Genomic DNA, 15,128 nt, shown 5'->3' on the forward strand with positions numbered 1-15,128 from the left:
AATGCAATACTTATTAGGATATTTATTTTTGTATCTAATTTTTCCTTGTTCTGTGTGTAATGTATCACTCTATTCAACATGTTTGTAAATAAATTAATTTTGTGTGACCAAGGATGTTTTGATCTTCTATTAACTATTTTATTTGCTGTTGGCTTCCTATGTATAGATGTTATAATTTTGTTATTTTTATCAATTTCCATGTCAACATCCAAAAAGTTTATTTTTTTGCATATATCCATTTCAAATGTAAATTTTAAACTATCATGATATGAATTGAGTTTTTTCAAAATTATAAGATGTTCATTTATAACAAGCTCAAAGACTACCAAGATGTCATCAACATATCAAACCTATAATTGAACTTTGTGTGTATGAGTAATACCATAACTATTTTATTTTTGAATACTTAAAAATAAATTTCAGACATAACGGCCGATAAAGGAAATCCCATCGGTAAATTCTCTTGTATGTAATATACGTTATTAAATTCAAAATAATTCTGTTGACATATGTTCCTAACGATGGTAATAATATTATCAATAAATTTTGGGTTCTCATTGTTATATTTCAGTTTAGTTTTTATTATACAAATAGTTTGATCTATAGGGATACTAGGGTACAAGTTATGACAACCATAACTTGTTGGTTATGTCAACTTATTCTATTATTTTCATTTATTGTTAAATTTTTAATTTGTTAAACCAAATCATACCCATTTTTAATTATACTTGTTGGGTAAAACAACTTTAGATCTGATATTTTATCAATTATTTTGGAATAATTATTTTGGTAGAAACCATGTATATAAATAAAATAATTCTGTGATTTTTTTTTAGTCACACTTTATAGTAAAAAAATGACATTTGTTAAGAATTATACACTTTGATAAAATAAATAAATCAATATTTTATTCAACTCTACAACAGTACAGATTCAATTAGTTATGAGCCAACCGTTGCTAAAAGATTGAGCATAAATATAAAACATCTAACAAACGTTGGGCACAGTCTGAAGTTTAAAGGTAGTGGAAAGTAAACCTGATATGAGTAAAAAGAGAAAAAAAAAATACTAAATGTTTATATAATAGGTTGGTTAGAGCACCTTTGGTTGCAATTAAAGTGAGCATATTCATTCTCACAATAACCAACCACCACAAAAAAAAACTATACCACAATATCCACTTACTTTATACAATAAAACACAGAAACTCAATGTTTTTCAATGATTCGATTTTTAATTATTCTGTCAAGTTTTGAAAATGTTATTCTAATCAAATAAAACTAATCTTTTACAAGTGTATGAAATTTACTTTTATAGAATTCAATGACAAGAATTTTATAAAAAAGACCCTTTTTTATGGTTTCAGTTTTAAATTTTTACATTACATACATAAATGAACAAGATTATATAAATTTATGTGTCCAAAATACATAAAAAATAACACTTGAGCTTCCTGTTAAATTACTTCATTTAACAAAGTATCATTTAACCTGACAACTGAAACCAAGCCCACTACTGAGTATAGGCTTCTTTCCCAAAATGAAATTTATAACTTGTTTTAAAGACAATAACTATCTTATAAAGTAATTCACCATTACCAATGTTTTCTAAAATGTATTTTCTGAATATTAAGTTATTTTATTTTCTTTCTAATCCATGGATGCAAAGGTAGATTATCTACAGGGTTGTAAAAAACTAACAATAAAAGATAAATTACAATTACGATATTCATACTTCATTTTTTTGTACGAGAAGAAAAGAAGAGCAAAACGCAGAATCTGACAGTCAGATAATGAGGTTGTTTTTAGAAAAAAAACAATTTTTTTTTTCTGTGGTGGTTGGTTTCTAACAGGAGTTCAGTTGAGATTCAGAAAAACAGTTAAAGAGATAGGATGACTTTAGACATGGTGAAGGAATTTGCAGATCCATAGTCCAGGTCTTTCAGGGGAGGTAGCTTGGAAAAATAGATCAGTAGAAGAGTACAGACTAGCTTACCCAGATATTAGATGTGTGTTGTAAAATAAAGATATAAACGGGTATGTAAAAAGGTCTGAAAGCACAATATATACCAGAGACATGAACAATGACTTATAGAATAGTCAACATAAACAAAATGTATGAGTATTGAAGGTTTAATGATAAGGAAGAGAATGACAAAAAAATGCATGATGGAGATACTGCTGGAGAAAATTACAAGTAGCAATCTGAGATAGTATGGTCATATATAAAACAAATGAAATGGAGGGAGATATATGGAGACAAATAGTGGAATAAGATGAAAAATAGGGGAAACCAAAGTTCATAAGAAAATAAACAGTGGGTAGGATTGGCAAACCAGTATTAACTAGCTTAAGCAATGGGGAAAAAATTGGCAGAAAAAACAAGAGAGCTGTTAAATGGCACCCCACAGAAAACACGTAACACAGAAATGAGAATGATGACAAATTCAATCAATAATTAATGAAATCAATTTAAGTAAGGCTAAAAAAAGATAATTACAAAATAAAGAAAAATTCTGTTACAACAGTTTCTACAGCGAATACTGATTATCAGTAACATAAAATCAGTCTTTTTTTTTAAAGCTGTAGAACCTAATCTCTCTTTTATTTAAAAGTTTTCTCAACATCAAGACAAACAATATGCAGTTCTGCACAAGAAGATCATTTTATTTGTTTCATTTTGAAAAAGTATAAATTCATTCTAATATAAAGTTTTACAAAAAAAAAACCTTTGACCCACAAAAAATACTTAAGTCAAAAACACATTACAATAAAAAATTTTAAAAATAAAAATTCAATACTTTGAAAAATATGTCATGTTTAACTCAAAAAAAAAAAAAAATGCAGGTCAACTTCTAACTTGCAGCTCATAACGAACAATGCTTCCAACTTGTCCTGCTAAAATATTTTGACTTTAAATTGAGGATAAATTGGCTCAACCGATTATCAAATTTTCACATGCACAACTTCAGGTACATTACAGCAGATCTAAATTTCAATGAAATTGATCTAGAAATTTTGGAGATTATCGAGCTAATTTTACACATAGGTATATATATATATATATATATATATATACACAAACATACATATATACATACACAGTACCATACATATTAATCCAAACACAGGGAATTTTGTTTATTTTTGTGTTGTGCTACACTGTTTGATCACACCCTTTCTTAAAGTTGTCTTTGTAATGCGAGGATATTTAGCAATTATCATGTTATAAACAGCATTTTGTGAAAGTTTATTCCATTTTTTATTAAAAAATCATATTTTCATATTTTTTTATCTGTATGTCGAACATTTATAATAATGAACATAACTCCAAGAAAACTTAGAAAATGTACGCTCTTTCTGAGCGTACCAGTATGACATAATGATGAACAGCTTCTGAGTGTGGTGTTGTACTAGGGACAGTGAATGCTATTCTAAAACAATTTAAAGAAACTGGTTCCTTTTCATTTTAAAGGAAAAGACAAATGTGGCTATAAAAGAAAAACTACTCCAACACAGGAATGGTTATTAGTGATAAAAAGTAAACTTTATCAAAAATGATCTGCTGTGGACTTAATTGAAAATTAACAGCCAGTGGAACAGATTTACAAGTGACAACTGTTTTATGCAGACTTCTTGCACATTTCCTCCATGTACAAAAGACTGGTAAAATGTTATGTTTTCTGATGAGTCACATTTTTATATTTAAGGACAAAGGGTTCTATATGTTAGAAAAGCATCTGATGAAATTAATGCATCATCAGCTCATATCCAACAATCAGTTAAATATAATCAAAAAACAAATGTATTGGGGTTGTTTTACATTTGAAGACTCTTGTTCATTAATTCCAGTAGATGGTATGACAAAAAGTGATGGATATATCAAGATTCTTAATATATATATATATATATATATATATCAAGAATATATCCATTCTTGATGGATATATCAAGGAAATGGTTGTGACAAAACTTCATATTCCCATAAGGCAATGGACTGTTCCAACAAGATTTGGTGCCATGCTGTAATGCCAAAAAAGTATTTCAAGGGATGAAATATTAAAGTGCTTCCAAGGCCAGGCAACTCTTCAGGCTTTGGGTAATACTCAAACAATGACTCAAATATGTATTGTACCATGAAAATTGACTTCATTAAAGCAAAAACATCAGTATGGTTTAATGATGAAGCAATCAAGATAATGTGTAGTACCCTTGATGAATTTATGCCAAATCAAAACTGGAAGCACTGAAGTGCTTCCAAGATATGTATACTTAAGCTACAAGTGAAACATTAATTAAGTAATAATCATTAAATAATACTAAAACACAAGCAACAAAAAATTGACTTAAATGCGTGCAGTGCTTCACCTTACTTATGCAAAGTGTTACTGCTATTGTATAGTGCAGAAAATAAATGATTTATAGGGTGAAGTACAATTTCTGTTACAAAATAAGAAAGTTGACGAACAGCTGTAACAGATTTTCACTAGGGTGTTGCAAATATATGTAAAAAATGATTTCACATATACTACACTACACTGAAAAACAATATAAAAATGTAAATGGGGGAAAAAATTATAAGTATAATGATATAAACATGTTTTACTATATCACTTTTTTAAAATATGGAAAGAGTAAGCAAAATAACTATTAAGATTAAACAATAATCAGTGAAAAGAAATATATACTCACTCTTTGTGATCCCACAATCCTTCAGCTTTTCTTACTAAAAACATGTTATCAGTGTTGCCATCATGAGTACCAGTATACAGATAAAAATGTAGTGGAACAGGTCTATTTTGAGTACAAATAAGATAGACTTTTTTCTTTTTAATCTGCCCAACCCAATTTGCAAATTCAATCGCATTTGGAACAGTAGCACTTAACATAACAATTTTTACGTGACTTTGTAACAACATCATAACTTCTTCCCATACATGCCCTCTATCAGGATCATTTATATAATGCACTTCATCGAATATTACAAACTCCAAGTCCTGTACAACTTCACTCTTATTATACAACATAGAACGCAATATTTCTGTTGTCATAATTAAACAAGGAGCCTTAGGATTCACTTGAATATCACCAGTGATTAAACCTACTTCACCCATTTTCTTTGTAATCTCAAAATTACTTCTAAAATCACGATATTTCTGATTAGAAAGGGCTTTAATCGGTGAAGTGTAAATCGCTCTAAAAACAAATGTAAATATACACATAAGCAAATATTACAGACATTCTATAAATGCACAAACAAAACTTATCTAAATAAACCTCTTACTTTTATAACAAACTTATTCTTACAGAAATTCTATTGCATTAAAATTTAGTTAGAAGAATGTTATTTTTACAGAAATAAATTTCCACAGAGAATGAATTGCATGCTTATTTTCAGTTAACACTTACCATTTGACTGCTGCACAAATGCAACAGTCAATGGCCACAATTCTATAATTGTAATGTGTCATTCAAAAGCCACACAAATATTAGATAAAGCTACCCCTAACATTATCATAATTATTAAAAACAAAAATTTCCCTTTTAAAGAGATATAATTTATAGTATTTAGATGTGTATTTTTTGAAAGAAAGATTTTTTTAAACATGTTTTATTTTGGGTTTTACTGGTTTGATTTTTTTTATTTAACAGTGGAACTTTTTTAAGACAATCTGTATGTATAATACAATTATGAATAAACCTTTCTTATAACAATCTGGTAATAATTATTAGGGCTGTCCAAAAAGTAATTTATGTTTTGGTATAAAAAAAGAAAACAACTTTTCAAGAAAATAGTTATTACACACAATTTGAAAATACATCCTTAAACTACTTTTCTACATAGACGTCAAATAAAGGGAGACACCTGTCATATTTGTGAATTTGGAAAAATTCTGCTGCCTGGTTTTCCATCCACTCAAGTTGCACCTTCCTGGAGCCCTTCTTTGACATCAAAATATCTAGTTTTCACTCATGTTTTTTAGAGGGAAAAAATCGCTTGGTGTCAGATTTGGGCTGTACATAGGATGATCAAAATTTTCCCAAAAGTTCTTAAGTATGATGAACCACACACAGATATTCATTATGTGGATGAAAATCCCAAAGTCAATATGCTGAAGCGCATATTTTTGATTGTTCTCTTTTTAGGGTCTCACAGTACACTTCTGCATTTATTTTAACACCATGCTCCATGAATTCAACAAAAAATATCCCTTTTCTGTCCCAAAAACTGTTGTTCTGAAACAGAACCCATCAAGCAGGTTAACTTATGGTAACCTAACTTTTTCATCACAATTTTATATAAAAGGCTATGTGAAATCTTTGCAATGGTAAAGCACTAATTAGTGTGTATCTTTTCATCAACTTTCGCTAACAGTTTGTTTGACAGAACATTAAGCCAGCCACATCATTTTTAATTATGAACATTTGAGCAGCCACCATACACCACTGCCTCACTGCACCTTCACTCATACATCTTAAACATCACATGGTATTTGATAAATCTTAATGTATTTATTGATTTTTGCCAAAAGAAATCTAATAACTGGCAGGATTTTCTATAGTGGTACACATTTTAAACAGTTGTAGAAAATCAACAAGACAGTTCACTTCACATAGTGCAGCTTGATGTATACTGAATGAAGCAAGCAACCACCAACCACCACCAAGATGGTGCCACTACACCCACTCCTTTTTGAACAACAGTAAAATGCAAGTAACTTTCTGAACAGCACTTATATTTAGTAATCTATAACAAAATATTGTTACATTCTATACAAAATTTTGTTTTTAATATTCTACAAATCATAATATGGAAAGTTGAAAATTCAAACTATACTTCTTGTCAAGGAAAAATTTAACCAGATTTATAAAAACTTAATTTCTTAAACTCTGTTAACATTTAACAAAATTTTATTTCAACTACAACAAATGATTGATTAAATTGTTCTCAAAGAACTTGTATAAAACACTTAAAAATAAATCATAAGTGAATGTTTATATTACAGATGTACAGCAAATACATAAATTCTGTATATGATAAAAGGATTTATAATATTTTGATTAAAAAATTTTTTTTTAATGAAATCAAGGCAGAATGTATTTACCTAAGCTCATCTAAATTTATTCTAACTGTTTGGACCATATTCTCAGTGTGGACCATATAATTACAGTTACATGACCTAGAACGGTTAAAGCTATACAAGTTAGTTTCACTTCAAAATTGGAATTGCAAAGTTCTCTCTTAATGCACTTCTTTTTAACATCAAAGTTATCACATGTATTATTTGTAGGTTGACTTTTGCAAATGCAACTATGATCTTTTAACACTGAATGTTCAGTAGTAAATGTTTATTCTTTTGGAACAAAACGCATGAAAACCACTAAGGCAGTAAATAAACTGCCATTAAAGATACCTTTAATCTAAAACTGAAATGTACGTTCAGGTATGTGGAAAGAGGTTTGTATACTTCACTAGTCTTTTTTTTTCAATACTTACTACATTTCTAACAATAGTTTATACTTGACTGCCGGTTTAACATTAACTGATATATTGATTGTAACATATATAAAATTAGCTTCTAAAATTAACTTCTCATCAGATCAATATTGGATTTTCTTTTTATTATGTGTTTCTCATGAAAAATGTTTAGATTAAATTCAAAAATCAGCAGAATAAATAATATTAAATTATTAAGTATAAATAGAATATATTGTGTCGATATTTTATTATTCACGTACATTAATTTTTATATGAAAAAAAATTAAACATATCCTCAACTTATGAAACCTCAACTGCAGAAACCTTTGCTCTAGATCATAAAGGACAACCCATCAACATTTTGATGCATTCATTATTACGTGCAACACAAATTTTAATGAACAATAACATAACATAAATAACAAACAAAAATCAAACACTGGATAAATGTAAAATTAACTACTAAATATAATACAAATCCAGTAAAAATTCTATGTATAAATGTAATGAATTTGTTCATGTAATGAATTTTTACACGATGTAAAAGATAAGACAGAAAAGTAACTAAAATTTCAATGTGATAAACCAAAGAGAAAATAACAATTCAAGGAAACAATATACTTAATTCATAATGAAATGTATTTATTGACCTAGTACATCGCTGTAGAGATAGAGCAATAGCGTATTCTGCAACAACAGTTTTACCAGCAGAAGTATGAGCTGCAACAAATACATTACCATCTTCTTCTAATTTTACTATAGCCTATAAAAAGTACAATAAAAATTGTAAAAATAAAAATAATATAAATTACAACATGAAAATTGAATATAGAATAATAATTTTATAAATTTTACATGCTTAATAATTTTTATTGCATCAAAGACACATCATCACTACCTGAATTATTATCTAATACAAGTATATTTACGCACGTAGTTAGTATTATAGAACATATAAGTGACTGTGAATTAATAACACAGAAATTTTATGCTATCCTTTTGGCAAGCAAAAATCTATATCGCCATTAATTACCAGTTATAAATTATTTACATGATAAGTTGCAATAGAAGTAGCGAGACTAAACCTAACTCAAAGCTAATAATAAAGTATAAAGGACATTTAGTTATTGTTATATGTAAACTACTATTTATCAAAATACTGGTTTGAATATTAACAATTCCACTACAAAGTGGAGTACACAAAGTCCAGCAAATACTAAAATTTACTAAACAAATAACATGTTAGGGAATTGATCAGTGTTCTCATTATGATTAAAAATTGACAAAATAAAACTATTTAATACAACAAAAAGATTCTAACAAAATAATATTTAAAATTAAACACATCAAATTCTGAAACAAACAATTTTACTTTTTGGTTTTACAGAAGTAATAAGACATGAGTTCAAAAATCAATCTGACTTACACAGTGCTGTCATCAGTTGTATTCAAAGCCTAAACAGCATTAAAATTATAAATATATATACAGGCCAAGAAATCAAGAATATTAAGCCAATTCTTTTTCTCATCTTTATAATAATGATTTTTGTATTGCTTAGGTCTACAGCTAAATGGGAAAAATGAGAATACATAAATATATGAGTGAAAAGCTGAAAAGGTTATCACTGCTTAAAGCAAACAAAAGGTTTACTTCTGAAAAAATGTATTAGTAACTTAATCTACTAGTAAGAAAATGACACCACTAATTTTACTAGTAACACAATGTAAGATATGAACAAATATACTAGCAATTAGAAAGTTAATGTGTACTTGACATCAGAGAGACTGACAGCAATATTTGGTTGAGCTGGTGTGGTAGAGAATACCCAATTGTAATAATCCTTTTGCTGACGTCAGTTTGTTATTAAAACTGGTGTGATGCAGATAATAACATTAAGTCAAACTTTGAAGTCAAAGTTTTCAAAGAATTTCAAGAAAATCCCATTTCACACTGCAATGCAGTTCATCTTCAAAACGTTTGTGGATTAAGCAGAATGGAGACCATAACAGCTGAACAAACAGAAGCTACTGGACATTTACTACTCATATGACAACATGGCTCAATACAAATGTAATCTTCTCCCAAACAAAATAATTTTTTAAGAACTGCCATAAAAGCAACGCTTCCAGAAACTGCTATTATAAATGGATGAAATTTGACTGAAAACCATTCTCAATGTGTTTTTGATGTCATATTCTTCCAAGAAAGAAGCTCAGTTTCCTATATCGACTCATTATAATTCTCAAAGAATATGACTTATAGTCATTTAGAACCCTCATGGTTAAACATGAGGAGTATTTATACAATACAGAGTTAAATATGGGAGTTTTAAAGGCAGTTTATACATGTATTATAAAATAAGAAACAGTTATTACACATTATTACTGTTCTAAGATTTAACAAAGTTAATAAAAGCAGAGATCCATTGCATTGTTTCTTACAGTGCTTATTGTTGATAAGATGAAAAGATAAATAATGCAATATTAATGATGATTATTTTTTCAATTAATTAAACAGATAATTATTATTATTAATAATCAATAAGAATAATAACCAATTAGATTATTTTATTTACATAATTTTTAAATGCCACTAACTGCTGTTGTGTTCATTAAAATCAAACGGATACCAACAACATACAATAAAACTGCACCTAGCATTCTATGAAATGATTTATTTAAGCATGACTTTGGCCATAAACATTTTATCCTTACTTTAAATTCTACATTTCCATATACTTCTATATCCCAACATTAAAGCATCAAGGTATACAGTCCATTAATTATTACAATTACGTACATAAAAACATCATAAAAGTCCACAGTAACTTTCTAACACACAAATAATACCTCGTGCAATAAAAAACCACCAATAACGTAATAGCATTATTGATTAATAAACAACAATCAATAAAAAAAATATCACTTACCAACTGTTGAAATGGATCTAATTCAAAATCCCACTTATAAGCCATCTTAGGAACTCTTTCTTTGAAATCCAGAACCGGCTTGACAGCCAATTCTTCAGCCCAGTCAGCTTTCTCTAAAACTTTTAAACTTGGCGTTTCAGAAATCTTCAGAACTGGAATACTAGATTCCTATAAACATAAATAATATTAAAATAAACCACTACAAATATTTATTAAAAAAAGGACGTCATTCATATATCTTAAAATTTGGTTTAATATATACAATTATATTCCACAATCATATACTAGGGTAACTCCAATTTTATCATTTCTGCATCACTTTATGGCAATTCTACTAACAATTAGATGAAGTTTATTGCTATGTCAAACCTAAAAGAATGTATTCTGCTACAATTTCTTTGTGTTTTGCTAAGGTTTCTAAAAAAACTTACAAGAAATTCAGTTTTATAAATTTATTTTTATCATTTCTGGATCATTTTATGGCTAATCTACTAAAGGAAGCCTCAAGGTTTATTTATAATATTATAAATGTAAAATGTCTAGGTTTGACCAGGTTTTTCACTAAAAGTTTATTCATAAACTCCTATTTAAGGTTTGGGAAAATTTGTTGTAAATACAGAACTGCTAACATGAACATGTACAAGCATACGTGTAAACCAAAATTGAAATAAATGGGTATCTTACAAAGAAATGGACAGAGTTTCAGGATATGACAAGTGAAAAAAAGAAAAAAAATTTCATATAAACATGGGTATGGTAATGCTTAGATTCTGACATGTAGCTTGCAAACAATTTTGTGTTAATCTATGCTCCAAAGGTTAAAGAAGCCATAATGAGATTCTTGGAACTGAAAATGAGTGATAGATTTGATGGTTTAATAGTTTATAATCAGAAAAATTAATAAAACAGGTCCTAGAACGGAATTTCTTGTAATTTTTTATAAAACTATTGCAAAACACAAAAAAATTGTGTCGCAAAATAAAATTTTTTAGGTTTGACAAAGCAATAACTTCATCAAATTGCAAGTAAACAAAATTTTGTAGAAAATTTTATTCTGAGAAAACCTAGTCAACTAACATTAACAGTTTAGGAAATCTGACCTAATTCTAAACAAAACATGTCAAAATGTGGCAGAAAAATTGTTAACCACAATTAACAGTCAAGATTTAGAAAATTTACACTATGCAAGTACAAAGTAACATTCCATTCATACAAGAATTCATTTTGCAATGAATCTCTATGCACTTTGTAGCATGTTTCTATTACTCATCAAGAACTTTAGGGATGCTTCTGATGTAGTGGAAAATCAACTTGAATGTTGGTTTTCTGTTTCTTCATCATTTACATAATAACAATTGAAGAAAGATTCAATTTTCAAAAACTTTCACAAATATAACATCATAAAATTGTACACCGCAGTTTCTTATTTTCACTTCTCTACTCATAAAAAAAGCTTTGTTGTACTTTAAATAGTAACTGTTTCATCTGTTTGTTAGTAATAACAATTTCCAGCAATATCACAAATGCTAAGTTCACAACAGATTTTCTCAAATTTAAAAGTGAGTTTATGAATTAACTTTCAGTTAGAATTCTCATCAGCCTTGGCATTTTCACATGCTATAAATGTCATATATCATATTACTACACAAGCAAACTTTAGTCTGCTGTATTGGATTATAAAAAATGCAGAAATGAAGTGCATAAGTTTGCACATGCATGCATGTGCATGAGAACATGCTCACCCCCCCCCCACACACACACACATAAAAAGGGGGCTTGAAATTAGAATTTCTGAAAAGATAACTCTTTAACATTAACAAAAGAAAACTTACTACTGGAATAACTTCTTCCTGTTCTTCAGTATCAATGTTAACAACTTTAGCAACAGGCTTTGGTTTAGTTTCTTTTATTTCTTCTTTCTTAACATCTTTTTTCTTCTCTTGTATAGTTAAACCCAGTGAATCTTCTACTTGTAAAATGTTTGTCAAATTAATAACATTTTTCTTAGCCGGAAGTACAGGGAACTGCTGTGTATCTACTACATTAAAGTCATATCCACACTTCATACCAGGAGGAGTGCTCATCACTGTTTCATGAAACATAAAAATAAACCACTAAATATTGAAATATATTAAACACAATTATAACACAAAAAAAAAATTTCGCTTATAACACAGAACTTTCATAAAAAAAATCACATAACATGAGGATAGGAATTTAAAACTTCAATGCACAATAATTTGTTAACTTTTTACTCTGAGACAAATTAACTAATTAAGAGATGTATAAAGGAAGGAGCTCTGACAATCATCAATTTATAAATCTCACCTCCAGTTTACAAAAACACTTACAAGATTAGAAAATACATACAAAAAACTGAAATCAACTAAATCCCAAATCTTAGTAATTTAATGATGTATTATACATCCCAATCCCATAGGGGAAGACACCCACCTAGTGATGTTCCGGTCACCACACCCCCTATGGCCTTTAATAGCCCCCATTTCTAGCCCTGGTGGCCTTTAATGGGAGTCGTCTATTGCCCTCTGACTTTTTACATCTCATAGTAATAAGCCTGGCCTTATTGGGATGCCACCGATGTAAATGCCTCGATATACATTTGCATCAGTGATTTATTAACTCAGCTTACTGCCTGCACTGTAGGCCTTGTCCGGACTTCTTGAATGTCCTACATCATATCCCTCTAAACTAGCTAACCGAGTTCGTGGAAGCACGAACCCAGCACCTACTTCTACTTTTATTGAGCCAATTTCATGAATGTCTCAATTTTTGAGGCAAGTTTAAACACAACATACCATCAAAAATGTTGATCACAACAACAAAATTTAGTCCTAAATTCTCTTACTGAACTCAACTTAGTTCATACCCCCGACTTAGGTTAAATTGTGGACTCCGGTCTGGTCTACAAGGGAGAGGCGGACAGACCTCCTGCTTCCACTCAGCTCCATTGCAGAGTCCCTTATGACATTCACCTCATAAACCATCGTGGAGATGCCATTACACCTCACGGCTGCATGGGATCCACGCTCTCGGCAGTGCAGTTGCCATTCTGCCGACAGCTTATATAATTTATAATCAACTCAGATCTAACTAAACATGGCTCGCCGCCAAAGTACCTATCTTCAGCCAATCAAACTGTCCAGGCAGATCCTAGCCGCCCGGGTTCTACTCTACTAAATCCCCTTGGTCATCCTATGCTGGGCGAGGAATCGAAGGAAGTCAGTGACAATTGTTCAATCTATGAGAGTCCTCTAGGTGACTCACAAATCAAAGAAGGAGTTTACTCTCCTAAGTTCCCTAACAACTCTGGTATGCCCAGCGATGTAGTAATACAGTGCTTCCCTAATATACTGTGGATAAATATGGTCACCATTGCTTGTAATTTCTTTAATGAAGAAATAAAGCCTTATATTGAGAGAAAAAGAAAATACTGCTTTGAAATTATATGAGAAAAGAATGGATTCAATCGAAAATGAAAACTGAATTTTTCTGCTTCAGTAAAAAATAATGATTCAGTCAGTAAACTCATACAGTTATTTCAAATTAATGAAAAAAAAAAAACACTTGGAGAATCAGATTTAATATCTTTTGTTGTGGAACAGTTGTTAGATACTGACACTAACAAATAGGTACATCATAAAAATTAAGAATGATGAAATGAGCAATATATATTCAATAATAATATTTTTTCTAAAAAATATTTTTGCAAATTTCTTACATTAGCAGAAAATGGACACCTCCTGGAGATAAAAACAATGAATCAACTAATTTCCCACACCTCAAAAATTGCTTCATGGATCAGCAACAGCTATCAAATGGTTCAAAGTTAATATATCAATTTAATGAAAAAGCTACAACTAAATTCAATCATATTTTACAAAGTAATTAAAGAAATGTAGTGTTAACACACAAAAGTTATTGGATGTTAAAACTACAGTGTATACAAGAATCTTTTTTATAAGATGGAAATTTAAAAATGTTTCAAAAAGCTTCTTGTAAACTTGAAAGGTTTTTTATTTAATTTTTTTTATTCAGATTTATTATTATCTTATTATCTAGGAAACCAGCAATAGAATATCAAACTGCTCCAGACTGAAAATCTTAATTTTGACATTTTCAGTTCCTGTAATACAAGTTTCATTGGGTTAGGCCTTCTACAAAATTTCTCCATCTGCCCCAATCCATTAACAATATCATCTCTCTTCCAATATTCTCATTACATCCCCTCCCTTATGTACTTTCTCCATCACTATATTTATCCATTTCATTCTTGATCTACCCCTTGGTCTTCTACCTGTTTCATTTACATGCATCATTTTGTTTGGTAATCTTTCCTCATCTATCCTTTCAAAATGTCCAAACCACTTGAGCTTTGATCTTCCAATTGACTTGACAAGGCTTCCCAATATCAGTTCCTCTCTAATCGTACTGCTCCTTCTCTTCTTGTCTTCTCTAGCATGATGCTCTTGAATTTCATTTCTGCTGCCTGTACTTGATCATACATCTTTTTGCCATCTGTCAAGGTTTCTGCCACATAGGTAAGAATTATTACAAAGTATGGTTTATATATGATACTCTTACACTGCAAAGGTATCTGTTTGTTCCAGACCAGACTTCTTACACTCTGATAAAATCCACTAGTCTTCTGTACTCTTGTACTAATTTCTTTGGCCATTCTCAGAAAAAACTGCTCCCAAA

The 15,128-nt window shown here is 29.5% G+C and overlaps 1 protein-coding gene across 1 annotated transcript in view; it reads right to left on the reverse strand.

Annotated features, from left to right (window-relative positions):
* The window catches only part of LOC142329732 (superkiller complex protein 2-like), a 71,307-nt gene that overhangs the window by 40,400 nt on the left and 15,779 nt on the right, over positions 1-15,128 (reverse strand). Inside the window, exons 4-7 of the mRNA XM_075374465.1 lie at positions 12,242-12,495; positions 10,410-10,577; positions 8,130-8,242; positions 4,692-5,195 (exon numbers count right to left, since the gene is read on the reverse strand). Coding sequence (XP_075230580.1) covers positions 4,692-5,195; positions 8,130-8,242; positions 10,410-10,577; positions 12,242-12,495 — 1,039 coding nt within the window. The remainder of the gene's footprint in view (positions 1-4,691; positions 5,196-8,129; positions 8,243-10,409; positions 10,578-12,241; positions 12,496-15,128) is intronic.

The sequence above is a fragment of the Lycorma delicatula genome, chromosome 9 (assembly GCF_047948215.1).
Source record: "Lycorma delicatula isolate Av1 chromosome 9, ASM4794821v1, whole genome shotgun sequence".
Taxonomy (NCBI): Eukaryota; Metazoa; Arthropoda; class Insecta; order Hemiptera; family Fulgoridae; genus Lycorma; species Lycorma delicatula.